Genomic DNA, 25,642 nt, shown 5'->3' with positions numbered 1-25,642 from the left:
TGATCTAAAATCATCCAAATTGTATCTGTTTAGATAACCACATTCATTTTACTGAAGCATCCTGTTCTGGCCTCTGCCAGAGACAGGATACCCTGCTGTACTGTGTTAAAGGGGCTACAGATTTGACTTGGCACAGGAATTCTTTCTTCTTTTGGCATTTCAGAGACAGTGAACCAGCAGCTAAACCTTTCAGCTTCAAAAGGGTGACTGTAGGGAAAAATAGGCATGGTGCATTCCCAGATGTGGGGTTTTTTTGCTATCATTCACTATGTCTGGAACTTACTTAGTCTATAATATTTTTAAATGCATATATAATGTCTAGGTAAACCAGAAATACTTATAATGGGCCTATAACATTGGGTCCTTTAAAATCCTCCTTCAAACACTGTAAGATTTCCTGTAAAACATGTAGTTTCCCCGTGTTCTTTTTATTTAAGGTCAATTGTATTTATTTGAGATCATCATCTCTGCAGTAGCTGTTAGACTGCACACCTCATTAAGGTGCTCTTGCAGAAACATTGTTAAAAGCTTTAAACACAGCAATTAAGAAAAAATAAGGTTCATAGTTTGAAAGTGCATGGCTCAGGCTCAGCATCTTTCATCTGCAGTTGCATTTTCTATTCAGTAGAGACACACAGATATATGTCACCATCTGTGAGTTGCAGATTTTTTTTTAGCCTTATCTTTTATCTTCTGTAAACATACAGCATAAGAGCTAATTCCTAAACTCATAACTATTGTTCCATGGCTGATTTGCTAGTATTGATTTTGAACCAAATCTATACAGTTTGGATACCTGAAAAATCCCTTAAATGGCTGTAAGAATATGGGTTGGTTGTGTTTTATGCATTCTTTCAGAAGGAGGTTGAAAGTAAAATGTAGCAAATGGAGACAATATTAAAGCTATGTCATAAATATGCAGATTGTAAAAAGAAAGCAATTTTTTGGCTTGGTTTTTGAATCCATCTGCCTATTACATTTTTTAAGTTCAAACAGCAAAACTACTTCTGATTTAACTATTACATATTTGGCAAGCTTAATAAAGAACAAATCAAAGCTAAATCAGGGGTATTTACAACAACCACAAATTTAATCCAAAGTGGGTACTTAAATGCTCATATAGTTCTAAATGATGTTCCTTCCAGATGGTGAATTAATGTAATTTTAGCAGGAAGTGAAGTTGCACAAATACGCAGTATTTAGAACACTCATTGATTTCATGTTTCTGTACCCACCAAGGCACAGATGTTAGTTACCATTTTCGTGCCAGTTGTCTCTATCTTCCTAATAATTGCAAACTGAGGAAGAGAGTTTGCAAGGACAAAAAGGGAGCTGGGAAGAACTTTAGTTTGTAAACCCTAATTCAGATGTAAATGAATTTTTTCTACCCTTGACCTATTTAACCTCCAGAATAATAACGATGATGGTCTACTTGTGGAGCATCTTATTATGATTGGGTCTTGTACTGCCTCCATTGTTGCCACTTCATTTCTAAGTAAAATCTTTGAACTTGTAGAGGTGTCTCTGAGTTTCAATATACACAGTCTCTCATGCCACTAAAGCAGTGGTGAGAGGGACGGCACAAGACAAATCTCTTGGCTTAAATAAAAATGAATTCCTGGTAGCTTGGTACAGCATGATAATTAAGTTCATTCATTGCTGTAGAATGGCTTGAATTTGCTGGGCCTATTTTGAAATCCCTCATTTTTCCATTTGTTTTGCAGCAAGGAGAAGTCAACAAAGATTGTGTGCTGGGTACTAAAGATATTTTGTGGGGATTTTTGGGTGCTTCTGGTGAGAACTTCTTAGTGGAAGAGTTGTATAGGAGATATTGTAGAGGGTAGATTCAGACTAGGTGTAAGTAGGAAACAGTTTACAATGAAAAAGGTGAACACTGGAAAAGGTTTCTCAGAGAGGCTGTAGGTGTCCCATCCCTGGAAACATCAGTGAATGGGTTGGATAGGGCTCTGAGGAAACTGATCCAGTTGCCAATGTCCCTGTTTGCTGCCAGGGGAGGTTGAACCGGATAATCTTGAGAAGTCCCTCCCAACCCAAACCACTCTGATCCTGGGAGTGTGAAATGGCTGTATATGCAAGCTGTAAGGCTAGGCAGTACTAATTGCTTGTCCTCTTGAAGGGAGAACTAAAGAAGGAGGTTTGAAGGAGATCAATTATTTCTCTAATTGCCTTTGTGAACACTGGTGAAAATGAGAGTGTTGGAAGATGTGCAGCAGCTCTGAGCTGTACCTTGCTGGAGCTCATCAGTTCAGCACTGCTACTTGAAACATAAAATCTGCAGTTCTCTGTCCACCTCTGCCTTTTTCCCAATTTTAGCAGAGTTCAAGTGAATGTACTAGCACCCTCTCTGATATTCTATTTTATCTTTTTTGGCCATGCAAGACTGCAAAAGAAATTTGCATTTCTTCTCACTACTTACCATAATGGGGCAAAATAAAGCAGATTGGCTTTGTATGTTTAATTATGTATTGAAGACACTTTGTGGTCTTTGATAGATGTGTGTCTGTTCACAAAATAATGAAAATAAAGAATTTCGAGATAGCACTAATAATGTGATAGAATTCTAAGCCTATTTGTTTAGTGTATACTACTTCACAGTGCTACAGGATTTTGTCCCATAATTTTTCACAGATGACAACAAATATGCATTTCTCGTTTTGCCCAGGGACTAAAAGGTGACCCTGGTAGTCCTGGTGTGGCTGGTCCAAAAGGAGAAAAGGTACATTTTTAAATCTATTAAGTTGTATGTATATGTGAGTGTGCATGATATTCTTCAGTTTTGCACATGTTGCCATAACTATGTGTGGCAAACACCCACTGCTGCCATTTGTGCAACTTAAGGGTTAAATAATATGAGTACAGGCTAACTGTAAATGCAAAAGACAAGTGCCCTTTATCACAATGAATTTTAAAAGGAGTTCTGATCAAGAGCCTAAATTTGGTGTTCTGAATTGCTCTCTGGGTGCGCTAATTTGCTCCCATGAACTAAACCTGAAGGTCTCAGATGTGATTTGTACCTCAGTGACCTAATTCTGTGAATATTCACACAGTCAGATTTCTTTACATATGTGAGCTGTCACACTGGCTTTAACAGCCACCTTGTACATGTAAGCTGCAGCTTGTAACTTGACATATGGAACTGTGTTTTGAAGGACTGCTTTTTTTAAGCTGTGATTCATTTATGCAGAGGCCTGGCATTTTTTTTCCCTTTAACCTGTGGTGAACTGTGTATATCTCTGCCATTACTGGAGAAGAATATCACTTTACTCACATATTTTCATAATCAACATGTTTGATGATTGTACTGAAATAATTTCTGCAGTGCTGCATATTCTCTAAAAGGTCTAGAGATTAAAAATGTATAACTAAAGACATTGTTGATTTACTTCCTCTCCTGTTATAACCAGGGAGATGCAGGACCTCCAGGACCAGCTGCCTTGAGTGTGAGTACATGTAAAGAAAAACAGTCAAAAGAAAATCCCTAAGAAATGCTGCATGTTTTTCACTAATTTGCAATGTGAATACTCCCACTAATAAGTCTAAAAGTCCCTTTCTTCGTAGTGCATTTTCTGTATGACATGTGTAGGGAATTCTGTAAATATTAAACAAAATAAGCAGGTTTAAAACATCTTGTTTCCTCTCAAATGCTAACAAGGATATTATCTTGTTTATTCCATGTATAAATAGTATAGACTTGTTCCAGTGAAGGAATTCCCTTGGTGTTTTAAGGAAAAGCATTTTTCAGTAGAAGGTTGCAAAAATGATCAATGCTTTTAGGGTATTGTATTCTGGCTAGACACTGCTGTATGGATGGTGGAAAATGTTCTTGATTTCCTTGCAATCCAGGCCCCGAGCATGTACAAAGCCTGAAGAAAAGTGTTCCCAAAACTCTGCAGGACGTGTCTTGTTTGCTTCATAAGAGTAATAAATCCGGTCTGAATTCTATGAATTCTAGTGGCTTTGCTCATGAGCTGAAATGAAAAGCCCTTCCATTCTGAACAGTCTATTTGGGTAAAACCAATTCCAAATGGTGCAAAAGAGTGTGGCAAAAATGAAAAAAAAAATGAGAAAAGGTTCCAAATTCCCTGGCTGTAATTTCACAACATGAGTAGCTCTTCTCCCAGACTCAGTGTTATGAGCCACATCTATACTGTTCATATTACCCATGTAATCCTAAATAAACTTCAAAAGAACTGTCATTTATAGTGTAAATAGTTTATACATGGTCTTTTCCCTCCCTTAATTTCCAACACTGTAGCAGCAGGATCCTCATTAGAGTTTACAAACATTGAAGGATATAACAGAGACCCATATGATAAAAATAAATTCTACCTTTTAGGTATCAAAATTAAGTTGCTGTGTTTTAGACTACTTGTTTTTTGGATTATGAATTATAATATCCTGTATCTCTATTTTCTGGGAAGAAGTTAGTGTTTTGTCCCAAGATCAGTGACTCTTTGCTGCAGTTCATATCTTACTGGAGGCAAACAGGTCCATTTATGTCCTTTAGTTCTTGAATATACAAACTGTATGTTGGAAGAGTTAATATATTATTAAAATAATATTGGTAACCTGGAATTTTACTGTAGTAGATGCATTGGAGTTTGTCTTGCTTTAGATAAATTCTTACAGGCCTTGAAGGGATCATAAGAATAGGAATCAGACACATCTGAAGATAAGACAGAGAAAAAACCTGAAGATATCTATTTTGTGTGTGCTCGAACACCTCTTTTTGAGAATTTTTTATGTAAGTGATTGAAAAATTAGTACGTCTGTTCTGGTAGAAGTACCTGGATACATTAAATCTCTTTTTTTTTTAATGTGTTCATTGTCTTAAGTTACAGTTGTGGTCACTTAGCTTTCCTGAGAATCATACTCAGAGGTCAGTAGTATGATAGCAAGAATCAGAGAATATGCTGAGTTGGAAGGGACCCACAAATAGGAAGGGATCATCAAGTCCAACTCCCGGCCCTGCACAGATCCATCCCCAAGAGTCACACCACATGCCCAAGAACATTGTCCAAATGCTTCTGGAACTTTATCAGGCTGGTGCTGTCACCACTTCCTTGTGGAGCCTGTTCCAGTGTTCAACCACCCTCTGGGTGAAGAATCTTTTCCTGATACCCAAACTAAACCTCCCCTGACACAGCTTCAGGCCATTCCCTTGGGTCTTGTCATTGGTCACCGGAAAGAAGAGATCAGTGCCTGCCCCTCCTCTTCCCCTCACAAGGAAGCTGTAACTGCAGTGAGGTCTCCCCTCAGTCTCCTCCAGGCTGAACAGACCCAGTGCCCTCAGCTGCTCTTCCCTGCAAGGCCCTTCTTTCTCCTTGTGGCCCTCATTTGGACACTCTCTAGGGACTTTATATCTTTCTTATATTGTGGTGCCTAAAACTGCACAAAATATTCAAGGTGAGGCTGTCCCAGTGCAGAGCAGAACAGGACAATCCCCTCCCTTGCCTAGCTGGCCATGCTGTGCCTGATGTGCCCCAGAACAGTTTCATCCCTCCTGGCTGCCAGGGCACACTGCTTTCAGATAGACTGAATTTACTCCTTCTGTACTTTAGGTGATCCAATTTCATAAAATGAATGTCCAAGAATTGCATTTCTTTGATTACAAAATGCTTTGCAAATGTTTCAGTTCATTGATTCCAGCACAGCAAGGTGCCTTTGTGTTGGTACATTTACTGATGGTCACGTTTACACTTTTAAAAAGAAAATATTTAAATTTTAGGAAAACAGACACAGTCTTCAGAGGGATGTTAGTAAGTGATGTAGACAAGAATGAGTGTGAATGGGTTTAGCAGTTTGAAGACAGATTACAGCAGAGTGGGAATGCACAGCCCAGCAGGAAGGCTTTCTCTCTTGGCCACTGTAATTCGTTGTGTGTTTCTCTTGGCAAGAGCTAAAAGTAGATTAATTACATGAGTGATGGTGGCTAAGGGGAAATTCAGTTTTCAGAGTGGTTTTATTTGTGTGGCTTCTGTGTGGCTGTGATTCTTTCAATATATAATCATGAAAGGAAGGTGTCGTATCTTGCTGTGAATAAATAGTAGGTCAGATAATATCACAGTTGATACGTCACTTAATGAGAACTTACTGTGTCTGAACCATTCATGCTGTTATAGCCAAAATATGATGTAAGTCTTTCAATTATGAGTCCTGTTAAAGTTTTAAAGTGTTCCATTCATTTGGGATGAATGCATAATGTCATAAATTTATCCCCTGCTTCCAGTAATTTTTATTTTTTCCTAATGTGAAAATTATTTATTTTTATCTAAAAGATAAATGAATTATGCTGGGGGGCAGGGAGAGAAGAGAAGTGAAAACGATGACACACTGTTAGAACTAAGTCCTAAGTATGACTTTTGGGCAGGGAGGAAGGGAATATTAAAAGAGACCAGCTTTTGCTCAAACTGGACAACTGGGCCTGGGTCATCGACCTTCTGTCCCAGTGCCATTGCATACAGAGACAGGTGGTAAATGATGGCATCATACAGAGCTCTACTGCCCTGTGCAGCGTTTCCATTCCTGTGTATTTCCATAGAAATCATACATCAGTGGAGTAAGCTGTATGAGGTCTATCATATATTCTTATTTCAGCATAAACTAGACCATCAGTAGTGTTGTTCAGGGTCAGAATGTTCTCCCCATACACAGACCTGTTCCATGCTTCTATCCTTAGCACAGGGAGTGTGAAAGTAAGAAAAAACTGAGACTGCAGCAGCTGGTTGGTCCAGGGAGAGTTGCCTTTAAGTAATCTATACAAGAATGTAACAGCATGCAGTAGAAATTCTTGGGAGTTTTGGGTTTTTTTGTTGGTTTTTTTTTTTGTCTGTGCTACTGGCACCTGCAAAAGTCTAAAAGATGTCAGTGACTCTGTGTCTAAAAGTGTTTGTTCAACTCTGATGAGTAGGAAATCCCACACAGCTCAGAAGCATGAGCAACATGGGAACATAAAAAAATACAGAAGAGAATGAAGGGATTGGTACCTGGAGGGAAAAAGTATATTTTTAAGTGTTCAACTGAGAGATACAGCCATTATAGTATGGAATGAGGGAAACTTCAAGGCAGTATGTATGGCAGAATTCATAAATACCCAACAGCTGTAGCAACCTATTAGATAGATGAGCATATGCCAAACTGCAAAATAGGCAAAAAAATAGCACTGCTTTTTAAGATGCAAAAAGTATTTTATGAGTTTGAAATTGAAATTTCATAGCTCAGAAAGTGCATCTGAAAAATAGAGTAGAGCTCTGGATCTTCCTGTTTGACGTGAGTTAACAGAAAATTTCACACTGTAATCCTAACAACATTAACATTTAACAAAACTTCTCACTTGGAGCAATAGCACAGAATTCAGAAAGAGATGGGATTAGAATTCCATGTGTTTCTGTGCATTTATTTAAAGTAGGTACATAAGTCTTGTTAATACAATTTCATCAATCATGCATGAAGAATTGGAGAAAAGAAACAGCATTGTGATGTAAAATATGCTAATCTGTAAGAAGAAATATGTGATACATTTTATAGATTTCCATAGAACTCTACTGAAATTAACAATTTCAATAATTCTAAGTATATTTGTTTGACTGGGGCATTATTCATACAAATACATTTTTTGTAAATTTGACATATATATATGTGTATATTTCAGCCCTTTTATTAAGGGCGTAAAGTTTCCCTGCATTTCTATGAGTCAGTTAACACTCCCCAAGTCCAGATATATGTATGTATTTTTTTTCTCATTTATGGTGGTATTTTTATGGGAGTGGTCCAAAATCATGATTGATTCTCAGCCTTTTTTATGCTGTCTCTAATTTCTCTGCTATGTTCTGAATTGCTCTGTAAGTAGTAGATGTCTCTTTTCTTTAGTACTTTTCAGGTGTCTTATGAATAAATGCTGTGATTAAATTTTGAACTTTTCTCCTTTATTATGTCAACTTTATGAAGCAATATGGGGGATGTTTAAAGCTTAAGTTCCCTGATAAATTGCACTGTAGCTGACGAACCTTCAGTGAGTAAAAAGGAGGGATTGTACTTCTCTGTAGTGTGGTTTTGCCTAGATGTGGGATTTAGAGGCAGAAGCTGGGGACTGTGTTGTGCAGGGTCACAGCTGGCTCCACAGCTTGCCCGCTCTGATATCCCAGCTTAAGCCTGTGCGTGCCGTGTCAGAAGAGTGACAGGTGAGGGAAGGTAGCACAGCCATCCCTTGTAAAATATACGATAACTATTCCCCTCGACACTCGATACGCTGCCTTTAGTTCCTGGGGAAAATGAGCGTCCGTCCGTACGTTCCTGCGGACCTATCCCTTTCAGGAGTTATAAAATAGTCACCCAGATGGCACCAAGTGTTTACTCAGAAGCCAAGGCTTAAGTCGGTCACAGACAGAAGTCCTCAGGACTTGCTTACTAAACAGATATTTGGAATGTTGGCTCCTAGGTCTGGTTAAACCGATCCCAAGGAAGCTGGTGCACAAGTGCCATGTGGAGGTGGCTGTGGGAGGAAGTTGCAGATTCAGGTCTGGGCAAGCTCCACTGTAACTTTTGGCTCTCCCCTTTCTAAACAAACATCAGCTACAGATTGCACAGCTTTCTCCTCAGTTATTCATGTGAAGCTAAAGGAATGGATACACGGTCTCCAGTAGCAAGCAGTGAAATAATATTACCTTCGCTTTCTTTCCATGTAATGACGTGAAGGAAAGTAATCCTATTTAACTAAAGAAATTATAGACTGCAAATTACATTTTCATTCTAAATCTCTTCTTTTCATACATTTACTGTAAGGAAAATCTGAGCTTATCTCTCTGAGCTTTTTAAATGAGATGTATTAATTTCCTGAAAATACTAAACTGTTTAGTTGTTTTTCATTAAATACAGTGCTCACTTAACTTCCACAGAATAACTTACAAATATCCACTTCTTCAAAAAGCACTTTTTAATTATGGGAGCAGGTGCTATTAAGATCACCCATTTGTTGAAATAGAAGATTATTTATTAGTTACAGTGAGGTTTTTGTCTTCTTTATGCAGTAATACTCTTAGTGAAGGCACATGTGAAGATTGAAACCTTAACCTTACAGTAAATTTTTTTTTCAAAAATTCTTAATCTGATAAATTGGCATTAATGTGATTTCTATGTCCTTCATTAGAATAATGATTTGAAAATTGTCCCATATGCAGTAGACATCAATGTAATGAATAATTTTGATTTACTCCTCAGGATTTTAATTATACTTTTTTTCGCTTAGCAAATAAACCTATGTTTATTAAAAGTACTTGGTTCATGAATGTAAATGTCGGTGAAATTACCTTTTGAATTTCACTTTCAAATTATTGTCTCTGAAGGAAAGTACATTTCAAGGTTAATTAACAGAGAGAGCTAAAGAAATGGCCAAACCCAAAGAATAATGACGTCAGTGAGGAACATATTTTCTGTTTGCTCCAGTAAAAAATGGTCAAGGAAATGTAGCTTATCATGTTTTCTGGCAGACTGAAATACTTCTGCTAAATACTGTCTCCTTTTCTGTAGAAGTAAATGGATTGAAAGCAGTTTAGAAAGAAAAGTGGTGTAATAGCAGAACAGTATAGTCATTGCAGTAACTTTAAGGGGCCAAGCAGGTGTACAAATCTTTCCACTTGCTGTCTCAAGGTACTTCAGTAAGGATGTGACTGAGATCAGGTCATGTTTTGAAATGTTTAAGATAGAGGTAGTTGAATTTCCCTCATAAATGGTAATATAATTTCCCTCATAAAAGGAAATTAGTCATCCTTCTGTGATTTTCCTGTGCCATTTTCCCCATTGGAACAGATTTGTAACAGTGAGGTGTGTCTGCAGGCTCTGTGGGCTTCCGTGTGGGTGGTGGTGGACAATCTTTTGGGCAAGAAGAGGAAACTATGGTAATGGAATTTTAAGGTCTCCCACTTCCTCATCCTCCTGTTTGGGGTTCAAGATAGGGCTGCATCACCACTGCAGCAAGTAAACTGCCCTGAAGATACCTGAGAAACCAACACTTTGACCATCTTGACTGGAGGAAAGTTATTCATATTTCAGTTCATTTGCCTGCTGAGTGTGATCATCTGTTTTTACCTGAGAGGAAGACATTCATTTACTCCCAATATGTAAAGGCCAAAGAGAAAAATATTCTCAAAATAGGGTAGAAGGATCACAGTGACCCACACAGTAGAACTTGTTCTCTACAAACATCTCCAGATTAAGTGGGTGCCTTTAAGACCTCTTGAACTGCATCTTGTTGCATCCTGTCTGGGATGCTGTGCCACTCTTACATCAGGGCAGCCACTGGAGTACCATCCATCCCACAAGCCGTATTTGGGTGGCTGGAGAGTGCTCTTCAAGTCAGTCATGGTGCAGTTCTTCACTGTGATCACCCATTGTGTTATGTCAGGAATTTGGAAATCTGTGGTCACTTTTTACCTGAATACTGATTACCGTGATTCCCTGCTGCTCTACTTGTGGGGTTTACAGAGGGATCATTGAAATTTTAGTTCAACAACGTGACAGCTTTTCTTAATCCTGAACAAGGACTGTGTTTTAAAATAACTACATCAATCACTTGCAATGGGAACTGCCCACCAGTTTGCTTTTAAAAATGTTTCAGCAGTGATGCTGTATCAGTGGAACTATACCTTTCTGTTTATCATCATAATGTTTTGAAATTGCATGGCAAAATCATATCTGTTATAGCTGGGTCTTTTTGAAGTAGCAAGTTTTATCATTATAAAAGCTTGCATATTCAAATGATTAAAAAATTATCTACATTTTTACATTATCACAAGGCCTTTCTGCATGCCTAATTTAAATTTTGTTTAACTTATCTCACTAAATTGCATACATTTTCTCCCCATCTAATAGCATTTGTTCTGTAAAAATTGAGGTCATGTGTTTGCTGGAATTCATAGTGAGGAAACACTGGATGAAAGCAGTTTGTGTATAGAACATACAAACCAGTCTATAAATGAAATAAATTTTTTGCCTTAATTAGACCTGCATTATTATTGCTAACTTTTGTATTATATTTAATTTGTGTTGAGAAGGAAATGTATTCCAGCTCAGAATGTATTCCAGGAGCACTACCTACAAGTACATAAGACAGCTGTCTACCCTTCTGCTTCAAAAACTATCAGCTATGTTTTGAAGCAACTTTCAAGATCCCAAAAATATATGTAATTGTCCAATATTTTTCTCTCTTGGCATTAACCATAATCTTCTGTGAGAAGTAACATGAATAACAGCTTTAAGTAACCTCACTATTCCACTTCAGCAGGGATTTTTTTCTTTTTTCTTTAACATTCTTTGTTTCACCATGGGGTCACGATAAAGATTTCGTTTTTTTGAGAATATGTTCTTAGGCACTTTCTCTGAGTTATTATATTTATGAACAATGCCTCCACCGTGTCTCTGCAGATGCTTGTTTTGATGTATCAGGTCTTTAAAAATGCTTTTTTACCTGCAGAGCCACATGACAGGATTTTAGCCCTTCTACAGTAAGTGGCAGAACTGTTCACTGATTTTTCTGTAACTTCCTAATATATTTTTCTTCTACTGTCTGAAGTTAAATAATTTTTATTAGTTTTTATCACCTGATACTTTCAAAAAATATTAGCTGTTAAAGTACTAAAATGGTATCTCCTACAGATATTTTCAATACAAGTTCTTTTAAAAACTCCCTATTGCAGCATTTTTTAAACCTGTTGGTTTTTCCTAGTTTCCATCAACTTAGACTAAGTTTTGATGATATTTCCTTTAAACATCTGCCCACATGTTTTTCACAGTGTGGTTGGTTTTTCAATTCTATGTTCTAACCAGCATATTTTCCCTTGTCAATACTTCCCTTTATGGTTTACCTCTTATAAAGGGATTCACAAGTTTCTGCTGTTCATTTTCAAGATTTTGTACAACCCTCTTGTGCCTACCAGTGCATCATGTATCATCTCTCTTCATAGCCACCCTCACTCATGATGGTAAATTTTCTAAGTTTCAGTTGCACTTAAGAACATCTCCATTTTACTGGCTTTTATTTTCCCCAAGCTACATGGTAATGTTTTAGAGATTTCCACTTCATGTTCCTCAAGCTCCTTCAAGTACATTACTCCAAGGGGCTTGCTTGGTCCATGGCAGGAACAGGCTGTATGAACTGTATTTTTTATTTTATTCCACTGCTCCACAAAGTAGGTAGAAGTCTGGCACCTTCCAGCCTCAAAGGTGGCCTGGCAGAGTCAGGAAAAGCCCATGCATGTTAGGTGACCTCAAAGGATGCATCATATTTTCCTGCCAGCCTGATGTCACACAAATAGGCTGGTTTTATACCTCACAGTGCCGTGTGCTGTCCCTAGACATTGTTCCGCTCATCATCATAGCCATGCTCTTGCCAGGTCAAAAGTATCAAAGTGACAGTGACACATAATGAATGACTTTAATTGCCTTGCAATACCTGAAGGGTATAAGAAAGGTGGGAGCAGACTTCAGCTGAGCCTGTTGAAATAGGACAAGGGATAAAACTGAAGGAGGTATTAAACTGAAGGAGGGTCAATATAGATTAGATACAAGAATGAGGCTTTTTTACAATGAGAGTGATGAAACAATGGAACAGTTTGCCCATAGAGTTGGTGGATGCTCCATCCCTGAAAACATTCAAATCCAGGTTGGTTAGGACTCTGAGAAACTTAGTCTGATTGAAGATGTCCCTGCTCATTGGAGGCTTGGAGTAGATGGCCTTTGAAGGTCCCTTCCAACCCAAACCATTCTGTGGTTCTATGATCTTGATTGCCTTGGCTGTTGCTTACTGGGGACTTTGTACTTGTAGAATAGATTGCCTTCTGACATAAAGGATTGTGTTTAGAACACAATCCTCAGTATATCCCATATACCACAGATTGGATGGATGATAGATAGATATATTCAGTGTATATTCTATCCCTTTACCTGTGGTGGTGGGCTCCTCTGACCAGCTGTGCTATCCATGGCTGGTGGGAGTCAAATCTGATCTTTGATCTCCAAAGGAAGATCTCCAGAAATTAAATAGGAATGCGACCTAAGTAGATACTTCAGTCCGCCTTCTTACAAACATGGATTCCTATTCATTGCCAAGTTCCATAGGAGTTCAATGGTAGATCATTTATTCATCTGTTTAGACAGAATTCACTGTAGAAGGTGTTTTTTTTCATTTCTCCTGTAGGTTTCTTCTGCAGTTATTTTTCCATAACCTCTTTCAGTGAATGTTGAGCAGATAGCACTGCTAAGTCATTACTTTGGCCAAGTTACTACAGTTTTAGAGCTGTGTTAGTTAACATGGCCTGTGTTGTCCTATCAATTTTTAAACGGAAGATCCCACTGAGGTTGGTGTGAACTTTTACCTCAGTTTCAATATCAGGATGTGGCTCCTTGTACAGGGGAGTCCTCCCTGCCTAGTTACCAATTGTACACAGCTCTCCTCCCTTTCCTTGAAGATAAATCTCCTTATCTGGTTCCTTTTTCTTGACAATAATATTGTAGAGAGAAGAAAAAGAATTAAAGTGCTCCTTGGATAAAAATTTTGGCTATTAATTATCACTATTGTGCAGTTACATTCTTGTGTAATTCTTGTCCCCTTGGAGCCTTATTGTACAGATATGTGAGGCTAAGAATTTCCTCCCCATAAAACGGACATTACAGGTTTTCATCTCATTCCCCTGCATAAAGTTGTCACTAAAATGAAAAAATTAACAAAACAAAATTCCACCTCTTCCTGAATTCTCAGAATTTCTTCACAGAATTAGAATATTGCTAACAATTAACTGCAAGTTCCACACTACCTAGATGAGAAAGTAAAGAAGCTTTGCAGAGGTCACATTGACATGCTGCTTTATGGGTTTGTGTATGTATAAGCTACATAACTTGCACTGTAGTTGACTTACAATGATATTATTTGTTGGACACAACATTCTCATGCATATTTTAGTTCAATAAACTTATGGTGAAAGATGGAAATGGTGTGCATCAGCTTTGTAAAAGATCCTACACCTTATCCTGTTTACATTAAAAACTGAAATGATAAAAGAAATATCCTATAGTGAAATACTGTCTGAGATATATTTTTAGCTTCAGCAGAGAAATGGTAGAAATGGAAAAGCTCTTGATTGACCACTTCTTTTTAAAATTGAAGTCAGACTACATTCTAATCAATTTAAAACATTACTTGAAGATGTATGAACTAGTAGCTTTGGAATGCCTATTTACTTACTCAAGTTTATATTGGGAATTAGAGATCCTAAACAAACTTCTTAAATTCCTTTCTAGAAATCTGGGTACTTAAAAAAATTATGATTGTCAGGGCACCTCAATTTACCCTTTTTGGGTCAATAAATATGTGTACTTGATTCTAAGTAAGGTGTTTGAATTTGACCAAAGATACAAATCATGCTGAAGCAATACATGAGTCTGAGTAATTTTAAAGATTTTTAAATTTCAGTATTTAAAATTCTTATATAAAGAAAACATAAATTCTTAAATTGTGTGACATCTCTAAGAATGTGCAATATAACATGCAAAGCTTTTTTTTTTAGATTATACAATGCAGAACTGTTACATATTCTTTGCTGATTACATTTAAAATTATTTCACATTTCTTGTTGCTGTAATGGAAATTGGATTGCTTCCTCAAAGTAATTTTTTAAATTGTTTTCCAAGATGACTCATGAAGAAAAGGGAGAGTGGGGGGAATGACTGTTCTAAGTTGTTCTGAAATGTTATTTGAAGGCTTTATGATTACACTGTACATTAATCAGATGTAAAATGAAATCCCCAAAGCATCAGAACTGGTCTGTGATTTGGTCTCTGACTGAAAAAGGCAGATCCTTGCATTGAGTTCAGAAGGAAGGCTCACAAGTCAAGGATATATTCAAAACACTCAAAGATCCAGTGCCTGTTCAGGAAAAAGAGAGAGAGAAAAAAAAGAAACACTGAAGTGTTTTGAAAAGCCAAGCCAGAATTGCAGAGGAAGCAGCACAGGGCTGGTTCTTAGGATCCAGTGAGCATAAGGCCTTCTGCTATATTTAGTTCCCTTTCCCTGCCTTCCCCTCCCCCTTCAGTGCCTATATTTGAATTTGAGTTGTAGAGTAAGTTGTCTTTTATTTAAAATAACTTTTTTTGTCAATTTTTATGGCATCCTAACTTAACAAGATAAATCACTTTTCAAGTAATATTGTAGTTAAATATAACTATGTTTAATTAGAGCCAAGTTACCTCTTCTTTTCCAAGGATACAGCCTTTATATGATGGCATGTGAATAATAGTTATTGTTTGTGCTTTTTCTTGCACCTTAATATAACATTAAAGGAATTGTTAGGAAAAGGCTATTCTTATTATTAGAAATAAATGCCTTGTCTTGCCATCTGGATCTTTGGTCTAGTCTTACTTCTGTAGAAAAATAGAGGATGAGAATAGCACTGAATGTTCTAATTGTTTAATGTTTGTATTTTCAGGGTTTGCTGGAGGGTCCCCAAGGTCCACCTGGCAAAGAAGGTCAGAGGGTGAGTAAACTTGGTGAACAACTGGTCAGTGTGCTAACAGCTTGATGTGCAACTTCTGCCTAGCACTAAAAAAAAATGGTGAGGTAGCAGCTGAGTATGAAGCATGTTGACAACAAACTGAGCCTTGACACTTGAGGTTTCTCTTCAGTTGAAGGAGATTTAACAATTTCAACTATCTAAAGAGTTTTAATGACTGGCAGAACAGATGTATTGTATTGTGTTTTGTGCAGTATGTTTCTGCTGTAATTTTAACTGAAATAATATTAAAACTTTTCAGTTTTCCCTTTTTAGTAGGGGTGAACTATACTTTGCAACATCTAAGATATGTAAAGATATGAATTTAGGGTCATTATCTAAAATATTAGCAAAAACCAGTAATACTGACCCAGGTCTTTTAATGCCATTATGCAAGTGTCAGCACCCAAAATATGTGTACAAGTGATACAGTAAAGGGGACTGGAGGGGGAGGTGCAGAATATGCCAAATACATTAAATAAACCTTTGCTTATTTAGAATTTTAATATGATTAAGTAATGGACTGACTGGTTCCTCCATGTTCTCTTTTTATTTTCCCTGACTTACTGAATTTGATAATTCATTAGAGCAGATAACAAATATTTATAATTGTGGTATCACAAGAATTAATTCACCATTGTAAATTTATAATCTAGTATGTTCCTAAAAGTTTGGAAAGATATTAAGACTCAATCATTTCAAGATTTTTACAAATTAAGTATGTGCCCAGTTTGCACTTTTGAATAATAACCAATATAATAATAACCAAAAAAACCAATTGAATAATAAACAATAATAACCAATAATTCTTGGTTTATTCAGGCATCTTGATATTCAATATCACAGTTAAAATGCCTGAAGTAAAAAGATTAAGTGTTTCTCATCATTGATCTTAGTAAACTACAGTGAATTTTTAAAGGCTAATTGAATGATTCCAATAATAGTAATAAAACTAACAGAAGACTAGCCCTTGAACAAAATGAGTAATGACACGTAGGCCCAAAGCTATGTTTTATGTTGGTTGTTAAGTTTTAAAAATAGTACTAAATTCCATTTAAGCTGAACATGAAGACATGAAAGCTGAGTTTATTTACGTTTCTCACTAAGGATTGAGAACCTGATCAGAAAAACTCAGTGTAATAATGCAGAATTCAAAGTTGTATGATGACAATGTTATTAAAGCACATTTACTAGCATATTAACGTCCTTATTAAGAATTTTATAATTACCATTACTATTACAGTTAGGTAATGAAATATATAGGATACTGTGAAATGATAGCTGTATCCTGTTTTGGTATATTTTAGAGTTGTTCTGTAGAGTACTGAATCTGCAAAAAGACTGATTCTTTTTTAGGAACAGTTTTTAGGAATAGTTATAAAGATTCTTGTGTTTTAGAAACTTCACTCTTTAAACTTCTTCATTTTTTATGCAAAAGTTCAGAGTTAACACACTGTATTATATTTAATGATGGATAAATTGATTTGGAATTTTTTTTTCCATATTGTAGTAGGAATTAGTGGATTGATACTTTCATCATGGACATTTTCCTACTCACACATAAAATTGAGCTGCTGTCACACTCCAGCCCCTATAAAAATGGGAGCACTGATGGTTTTGTAATCTCACCATGCACACAGCTGCCATGAGCCAAACAATGGAAACAGCAGACTGTGGAGTCTCAGCATCTGTCTTTATCTTTCTACCAGTAAGATGCTCACAACAATACTCCTTCTGCTGGCCACTCCCGCCCAAGCATTAACAACATTGTTGGCAGGCACAATTCAACTCCCATGTGCTTTTGCATTTCCAATACATTTAATTACACAATAACATACCATTTGTAACAAGATCTCTGCTCTGTTTAATGACAAACAGGACAGTGCACATCTAATGGCTATTAAATGCTACTTTTTATTCAATTACAGATGTCATGATCCTCTGTTCTACTTTCAGCAGATCCTCCAAATCTTTCGCATTATATGAAGTTATTGCTTTTCTCAGGGGCTGTCTTTTGAAGATTAAAGCATATTATTGTGTATATAACTAGCTAATATTTTTTTCTCCAACAAATTATTCAGACTTAAACCAATATTGTGTTCATTCTGAAGACCGGAACTGTAACATATTAGGGGAAAAAAAGCCATTCCAGAAACACATGGAAGTATCTATTCACTTTGAGAACATGAACTTTTATTTTAAGTTGCCATTCATACTGTACTTGCTATGTTCAAAATTTAATCCACCTGCATCTGGAGCATTTTTAAATACTCCTTTGAAAATTGCTCTTAGATTAATAAGGAGTTGAGAGGACAATCATATAGTGTGTAACTTGCAGACCTCAGAATACACATTGAAGCAAGGAGAATTAACAGTGTTAATGGTGATATTAAAGAAACATATAGAAGGCTCAGGTTAGAGCTAGTGACAGGTAAATGGCAATAGAAAATGAGTAGAAAAGCAAGGAAAACAGCATGCATTTTCATTTTCAGAGTGTTTTAAGTGAGATTTTATTATATCAACAGAGATCAGGGTTTAATATTAGAACTACTAAGAAATACCAAAGGTGCCCTGTCCCAGAGTGGGCACCCATCTCCCTGCATTCACTTAAAAGGGAACTAGGAAAATTGTAGCCCTAGTGAGAGGAATAAGTCTGAATAGTAGTATTTCTTTCACCTCACAGGAATAATCTGCACAAAAAATCACATCATAAAAATAGGTATAGTAATTATTATAAAAATAGAGTAAGTGTTGCTATTATTATAATAAACATAAAGATAACTGTAGTTTTTGAGTTCAAACTTATGTCAAGCTTACAATGCTTCTTGACATGTACATCAAATAGGCTTAGAAATGCAAATTTACATCATTACTTAATTAGATTAGTGGTGTATTTATTTCAAGGGTAAAGGGGGATCAATACATTTTTTCAGATAAGGTGGTAACAGTTTTTTCTGATGGATGCACTGTAGACAGAGTTACTGGTGTCATTTGAGCCCATGCATAATTATTAAAACACTGAATATGTCACTTTATGTGTCTTTGATATATTATACTGTATATATAATATAGTAATATAGTACATTACTACTGTATGGTCATACTGGGTTATCATCTTACTCCCACATCAAAGAGCAGTCTAGGTTCTTGTTTAGATGATGGTCAGCAATGGAAATTGATGACAGAAGTGTGTGAAGTATCTTCTGTCTTAGTTGGTCTTGCTGGATGCTTTCCAGATATCCTAAAGAATAAAAAGGTTTGCAGAAAGCAGTACACTAGTGTGATGTGTTTACAGAAATGTAGTATGGGGAGATCATTCAGAAAGAAAGAGAAGCCCTGAAAATTCTAGTTTTGTGCAGCATTAAAGGACCCTGTAGCAGGAAGACCAGGTTCTATTTTTTGGCTTTATTTAACAGAAAATTGCAAATTTGCTACAAGGTTTCAAGTAATGAAGTCATGGAGAACAATGAATATGACAATAAATAAAATTTGGATTCATAATCATATTACTTCTCTTATACTATTCTAGTAGCAAAATGTGTAAATATTTATTTTCTGAACAAACAACTGGATTAATCGTCTTGCATTTATCAAGAGTATTGGTTGTGTCTCTAAGAGTAGACTCATCAGTTCCCATTTTTTCCTCACTTGTGACTCCTTTGCCTCTCATCTCCATTATCTCTTCTCATTGTGGCTGCTTATGCAGGAGAGCAGCCTTTGTGAGCAATGGGTACAAATAATGACCTTCAGACTTACGTAGCTTGTTTTCTTTGCACAGCACTAAAAAGGGAGGAACAGAGTTTTGAGATTAAGTGAAGGAATTTGTTTTCAATTTTGCATGGTTTACTACCAAGTTTCATATACACAAAACAAACTTCCTAGAATTTTCAGTAGCTCTACAAAAAATCTTAAAATATATTCAATGATTCATCACATATTTTCCATCCTTAATTAGACTGTTAACTCTGAAAGCAAAAGTAATTGTCATGGCAGAAGACATCATAACCTGGTTATATCACAACCTGGCCAAATTCAAAGAGCACACAGTGAACTTATTTCTGATTCTTCAACCAACCTGAGACTTATACAATACTCATTTAAAGGGCTGTAATAATGTCATCAGTGAATGTAGTTAAATTTTGTGTGTGCATGTAGAGTTCTTGTGTTTCTCCTTTTGCCAAGATACCCCTGACACTTACCATTCACATTTGTTAGTCAATGTTGTGTTTTCCTGTGAGTTCAAGGAGTCCTCAAATGTTTATTCTTAAAAAGGTCTGGTGTTTCCTCTTGTTCTACAAGTAGTCACTTTGTAAAACACTTTTTAAGATTTTTGATCCTTAATGAAGTCGTTTGTGTTAGACATGAGACCTTATTCAGCAGGAGTTTTGGATTTTAGTTCTGGTCACTGAAAGAAATGGGCCAGTAGAAACAGCTACTCATTCCTGCATGAGAAATACTAGACTGCTCTGTGGGCAGGCACTACATTCATACATCATTTTTCAGTGTCCATCACATTGGCTTCAGGCATGTTACTGCTGCAGCAACTTGATACTAATATACAACTGCTCAGAATGACATCAGGAGCTCCAGAAGGTAATTACACATTACTCAGAAAAGTCCCTGGTCCAGTATTACCAACCCACAAACAATACTGAGATTGGGTACTAACCTAGCATTGTGTGGAATTTAAATCACAGTGGGCTACCACGCCATCTTCCTGGATTCCTGTGTTGTGCAGAACTATTACTTTTCTCAGTCATCCTGCACTTTCTTGGTAAGCTCATCTTTTGCAGAAGTCTAGTTTTCACTTCAAAGAACATCAACAACAGACTCTTTGCAAATCTCCTTGAATTCTTTCTTCCAATGTTTTTTGTCAATCACACATTTCAAAATATGCATTTTATTTTACACTTAGCATGTATCTGATCCTCCATTAGCCTCAAGCAACTGGGTTTTTTAATGTCTTCTTTATATTGAAAAGGTATTTATAGTTTTTTCTCTACAATCAAATCACCATTCCATTAATTTTTGAAAAATTCTACTAGGGGCCTTCAGTTCCCATGCAAAGAATTTTCTGAAGTCTTCAAATAATTTTGCCATGTTGCTGTGTATTCTTAAAAATTTCTACTAAGTATAGTTTACAGGCTGCATGAAGCTTTCCAGACTCTGCCTTTATTATGTTAAATGCAATGAAGTTTATATTTCCAAAATAATATTCCAAATGTTTTGAGAAGCAGTGCTTCATTTCAGTTGGATATCTTTGTAGCAGGGATTTTCCATGAACTTGGTGCCTTTTTATAAACACCAATTTTTTCTGAAAATTACTCAGTTTAAAAATATAATACTTCAGCGAATTCCAAGAATTTTCTTAATGTGAAGGATCAAGGCAATTTTATTAGACAGCTATACTGTGAAATCTAGACAGGATGATTTTGCATTCTCAGCTGGCCTCTAGAAGAGCCAGGCCCAGCATGCAGCTGAAATACACAGCAGTTTGTGCAGCAGTTTCTGCTTCTTTACAATCCTCTTGCTGCCTTCTTGAGCTCCTGTGACAACATTTCTCTTCACAGAGAAAAGCAAGGCACAACTTCCCAAGGATTTTCTGAGATCCACATTGTCTGAACCTCAGAGAAAGAAAAAACAATTCTTATCTCATTTACTGCTCCTGTGTTTTCGAACAAGTGGAATGTATTGTGGAAGATTGTTTACCTGAAGGGAATTGGTAATTGGATTCTGGTGTGTTTTGATTCATTGACCAATTGAATCCAGGTGTGTGTCAGGACTGTGGGTGGACAGTCATGAGATTCTGTGCGGGTGAGTGGAGTTGAGGTTTGTGCAGATTCAGTGTAATATAGTATAGAATAATATAGTATAATAAAGTAATTAATTTACTTTCTGATATCCATGGAGTCAGATGCATCATTTCTCCCCCGGACGTCAGGGTTGCCCTGCTTTACTATAAGCTCCTAGGCACTTTTTCTGGGATTTGGGCACTTTTGGAAAGCCTCTGAGGGCACTGAGGTTATTTTGAATTATCATGGTGAGTGGGAGAGGCTCCTGAAGACTGGAAAAGAGCAAATATCACTTCTGTCTTCACAAAGGAAAGTGCAAGGAACTACAGGTCAATAGGCTTCAATCCCTGGCAATGTGAAAGAGGAAATCTTCCTGAAAACCATTTCCAAACATGAGGAGGACAAAAAGGGGATTGGATCTATGTAGTCTGCATGGATTTATGAAAGGAAAATTTTTCTTGACCAAATACTTTGCTTTCAACTATGATGTGACTAGCTAGATGGATGAGAAGTGAGCAGTGAATGCCAACCTCAGCTTTAGCAAAGCCTTTGACATTATCTCCTATTATCTTCATAGACAAGCTGACAAAGTACAGGTTAGATGGGTGGATGGTGAGGTGGATTGAAAATCATCTGACAAACAAGGTCCAAAACCTTTTCATTAGGAGCATAATGTCCAATTGGAGATGAGTCATTAGTGGTGTACCGCACTAATGGGGCTGCTCCTAGAGCCAGTAGTGTCCAATGTCCTCATTAACAGCCTGCACAATGGGGCAGAAGAAATCAAGTTTAACAAGAGCAAATGCAAAATTCAGCATCTTGGGAGGGATAACCCCAGGTATGAGCATACACTGAAAATAAACTGTCTGGAAGAAAGCTTTGTGTAGAAGAACTCTTTGGACAACAAGCAGACTGTGAGCCAGCAGCACATCCTTGTGGCATAAAACAGGCCAACAATATCCCAGCCTGCATTTGAAAGAGCACTGCCAACAGGTCGAAGGAAATATCCTTCCCCTTTGCTCAGCTCTGGTGAGAGCACCTCAAGGAAGACACAGACTTCCTCAGGGGTGTCAAGGTGCCACTGGAGAAACTTCCATGGAAGAAGAGACTGAGAGCTGGGACTCTTCAGCCTGGAGAAGGCTCAGTGGGAATCTAATCAGTATGTAAATATTTGATGTGAGGGAATAAAGAAGAGAGAGACACATTCTCCTCAGTAATAGCTGGTGACAGGACAAGAGGCAAGGGGTAAGAAATCTTAAAAAAAGGAAAAAAACCAAAACCCAGAAAATTCTATTTCAACACAAGAAAGAAGGTGAAGGTCATCAAATACTGATGCAGGCTGCCCAGAGAGGTTGTGGAGTTTCCATCTGTGGAGATACTCAAAAGCTGAGTAGGCACAGTCCTGGACAATTGATCCTGCTTGGGACAGGGATCATACTAAGTGATCTCAAGACTGTCCTCCAACCCAGACAATTCAGTGGTTTTTATGTGACTAGCTCTAGCTTATTCTCAGCATAGCTACCAACAACTTCATTCTTATGCATTAATGCAAATTTTTAAAAATCTTTTATATGTATTTAAACAGATTATTTCTCCATCATGGTGGTTTCCCTGGTTCCAGTGGTGAATTGGGTTCAAGCATTTAAAAATATTCTACAATATCACAGCTATATCCTTGACTTTAAATTCCCTGGGATTGGTGTCCTTGGGTTGCAGGTGTCCTGAAGTAAATATTTTTGAAAGAACTTCCTTATTTCCAATAGTTGTGTTTATAATACCAAATACTTCACTTAAGAGGAAGTTATTTTAGCATTATCTTAGTAATAAATTAAATACCTCATAAAACTAAGAATCTGTTGTCATGTCTAGTATTTCAACATTGATTTTACTAAAATTACATGTTTTGAGGGACTCTTTGGAATTGCAATATTTGCCTTATGTTAATAATCAGCTTACTCTCTGATATTACAAGTTTTTGCATGAACAAAGTTAGTTTGACGGAGTGGAAAATCTTCATAAATAAATGAATGGAGAGCTGTTAGATTTTCTTCACATACTTATTTAGAGTGGCATCAAAATTAATTTAAGTTCAGATTGCATTTATCTGATTTATAGAACATTAATATTTCTTTGACATAATTTCTTTTCTAGTTCAGTGAATAAATGTTGTACTTAACCAATTATAAAACAAACCTTACAGAACAACGATAATGTCTGCATTGCAGGTCAGCCTCCTGGCACAATGCAAAACATTTTCTTCACAGCTCTGGAGTTTTGGAATCTCTTTTCATCTTCTCAGTCCCTGACTTTGATGTAAGTTGTTTTTAAACAGGCAAAGCTCCAATCTAAATTCATCTTTAAGTTAGAGTTCTGTTCCTTCACTCTGACATTTAACAGTCCAAAAATGCTTAATGTAAAACAGTTTTTTCTCCCAGAACATCTCCACATTGAAGTACATATCCAGTAAATTTGGATGCAGCTTAAAAATATTTATTTTTCCCACTTTGGCATTTAAAAATGGAATGAAACTGTTGTAATTTAGAATGCTGAAAATAGATTGTTCAATTGGAAAAATTCTTTTTTTTCCCGTTGTCAATTTCCACCGTAGAAATTAAAACCTAACTTTTTATGGAATGGCAGAAATGGTATAACTTCTAAGAGTCTCTTTTAGAATTTCAGACTCTCTTCCACATACTCTATTTTTAATATTTCTTTTAATGTCTTTTAGCCAAAGGTGTAGAAATATGAGAGAATAAGAAATTATATCTAATAATGAAAATTAAGGTATCAACTATCTAAATATAGTTGAAAATAGTTTCTTTGAGTGGTTTTGAAATAAAATTGAACTTTTATGGATACACTTGAAAAATTGTGATGGATTTTGTGTAGCGATTTGTCGGCAAAAGAGGTCCTGGCATTTGACTTCTTGGCATTGCTGTGCTTTTTTAGGGACTTATTTTTGTTTGTTAAACTCATTTCAATTTTATGTAGCCTGGCTAGGCATTCCCTTTAAGCATTTTATTAATGTCACAATGAAGAAACTACAGATTTTAATGATTTACTACAGTAAATCATTCCTAAAATGATTTTGGAAACCCAAGACTCAGTGCAGGAAGGCTTCTGCATGAGGAACTCCCTACTGACTTTTCTCCCAAAGCAGGGGATTAGGCTCTGTGTGCTCTATTCTTCTGTGAGCCACGTTTCTGTGAAAGGTTTTAGTGGGGTATGGTGAACAGTCTTGCACTTGATTTCTGTAAATGTTTTAATTTTAATTTCTTGCCTTCCGGCCTTATTTCCTGTGATTTTTGTTCAGGTCTAACATCTCATACAGAGGTTAATGTGCAATATATTGGTTGCCATAATACGTCCTCAAGGCCAAAGTTAATAGGATTGAAGAAGGGATTGTACAGTCAAATCCTAACACTGTATTACTGAAGTTAACAAGGTTTCATTGTCTGCAACATAGATTTTCAATTTAGGGGAGAGACTATCCCAACTCTTGCTGTAATCTGAGATAGTGTGGGCACTGGAACTGGCACTTGGCATCTGTAGGTCAGGCAGATGAGAGACAGGGGTATTTAACTCCCCACTCACCTCCTGTTTTGCTTTTACCTTTTTAAGTCTGATTTTGAGGATTAACCAAGAGAATCATAGTGTAGCTTGGCAAAAAAATTACATAAACCTCATTAATTTTGCATAACAACTATGGTAGTGAAGACTTTAAAGCCCAGATTTCTACTTTCCCTAGAACTATTTCTTGTTTTGAAATGTGATGATGGGTTTCAAGAACCACTAATTAGCACTTTCCCTTGAAAATTCACATGGGTTTATTCTAAGAACTTTTACCTTCAGACTGAAGTGTAGAGTCTTTAAATTATTAACTCCATAAATCATGTCAGTGTTCCTACATAACTGCTTGATTTTATCCTTAAATAATCTGCAGTTTATTTTTAAACACTAGGATTAGAGATCTTACTCCTCTAAAGTTAGAGAGATGCGAGTAGATGGATATGGCATGATACAGCAGGGGGTTACAATACAGATTTTGAATTCTTGCACTGTGTGCTGGACCTGCAACAGTGCCCAGGGGCAGCAGTCAGAACCAGAGCACAAATCCTATGGGAGAATGGCCAGAGCCTCTCCTCTGAACAGCTTTCCATCTCATGTCAGGCAAAGCTCATCAAGTCATTTCAATTCACAGAAGGGGTGAAGTAAAAGAGAAATAAAGAATGCAGCTGACCACATACTTCAGCTAGGCACTCAGCTGGGTTTCCTGAAGCATATAATCTCTTA

General features: G+C 36.7%; 1 protein-coding gene across 1 annotated transcript in view; it reads left to right on the top strand.

The window, feature by feature from the left end:
- Nucleotides 1-25,642, top strand: part of COL19A1 (collagen type XIX alpha 1 chain) — a 169,803-nt gene that overhangs the window by 90,230 nt on the left and 53,931 nt on the right. The window contains exons 13-15 of the mRNA XM_066545914.1: nucleotides 2,684-2,737; nucleotides 3,426-3,461; nucleotides 15,495-15,542. Coding sequence (XP_066402011.1) covers nucleotides 2,684-2,737; nucleotides 3,426-3,461; nucleotides 15,495-15,542 — 138 coding nt within the window. The remainder of the gene's footprint in view (nucleotides 1-2,683; nucleotides 2,738-3,425; nucleotides 3,462-15,494; nucleotides 15,543-25,642) is intronic.

This window comes from Molothrus aeneus, chromosome 3 (genome assembly GCF_037042795.1).
Source record: "Molothrus aeneus isolate 106 chromosome 3, BPBGC_Maene_1.0, whole genome shotgun sequence".
NCBI lineage: Eukaryota > Metazoa > Chordata > Aves > Passeriformes > Icteridae > Molothrus > Molothrus aeneus.
This window is presented reverse-complemented; position numbering and strand designations above follow the sequence as displayed.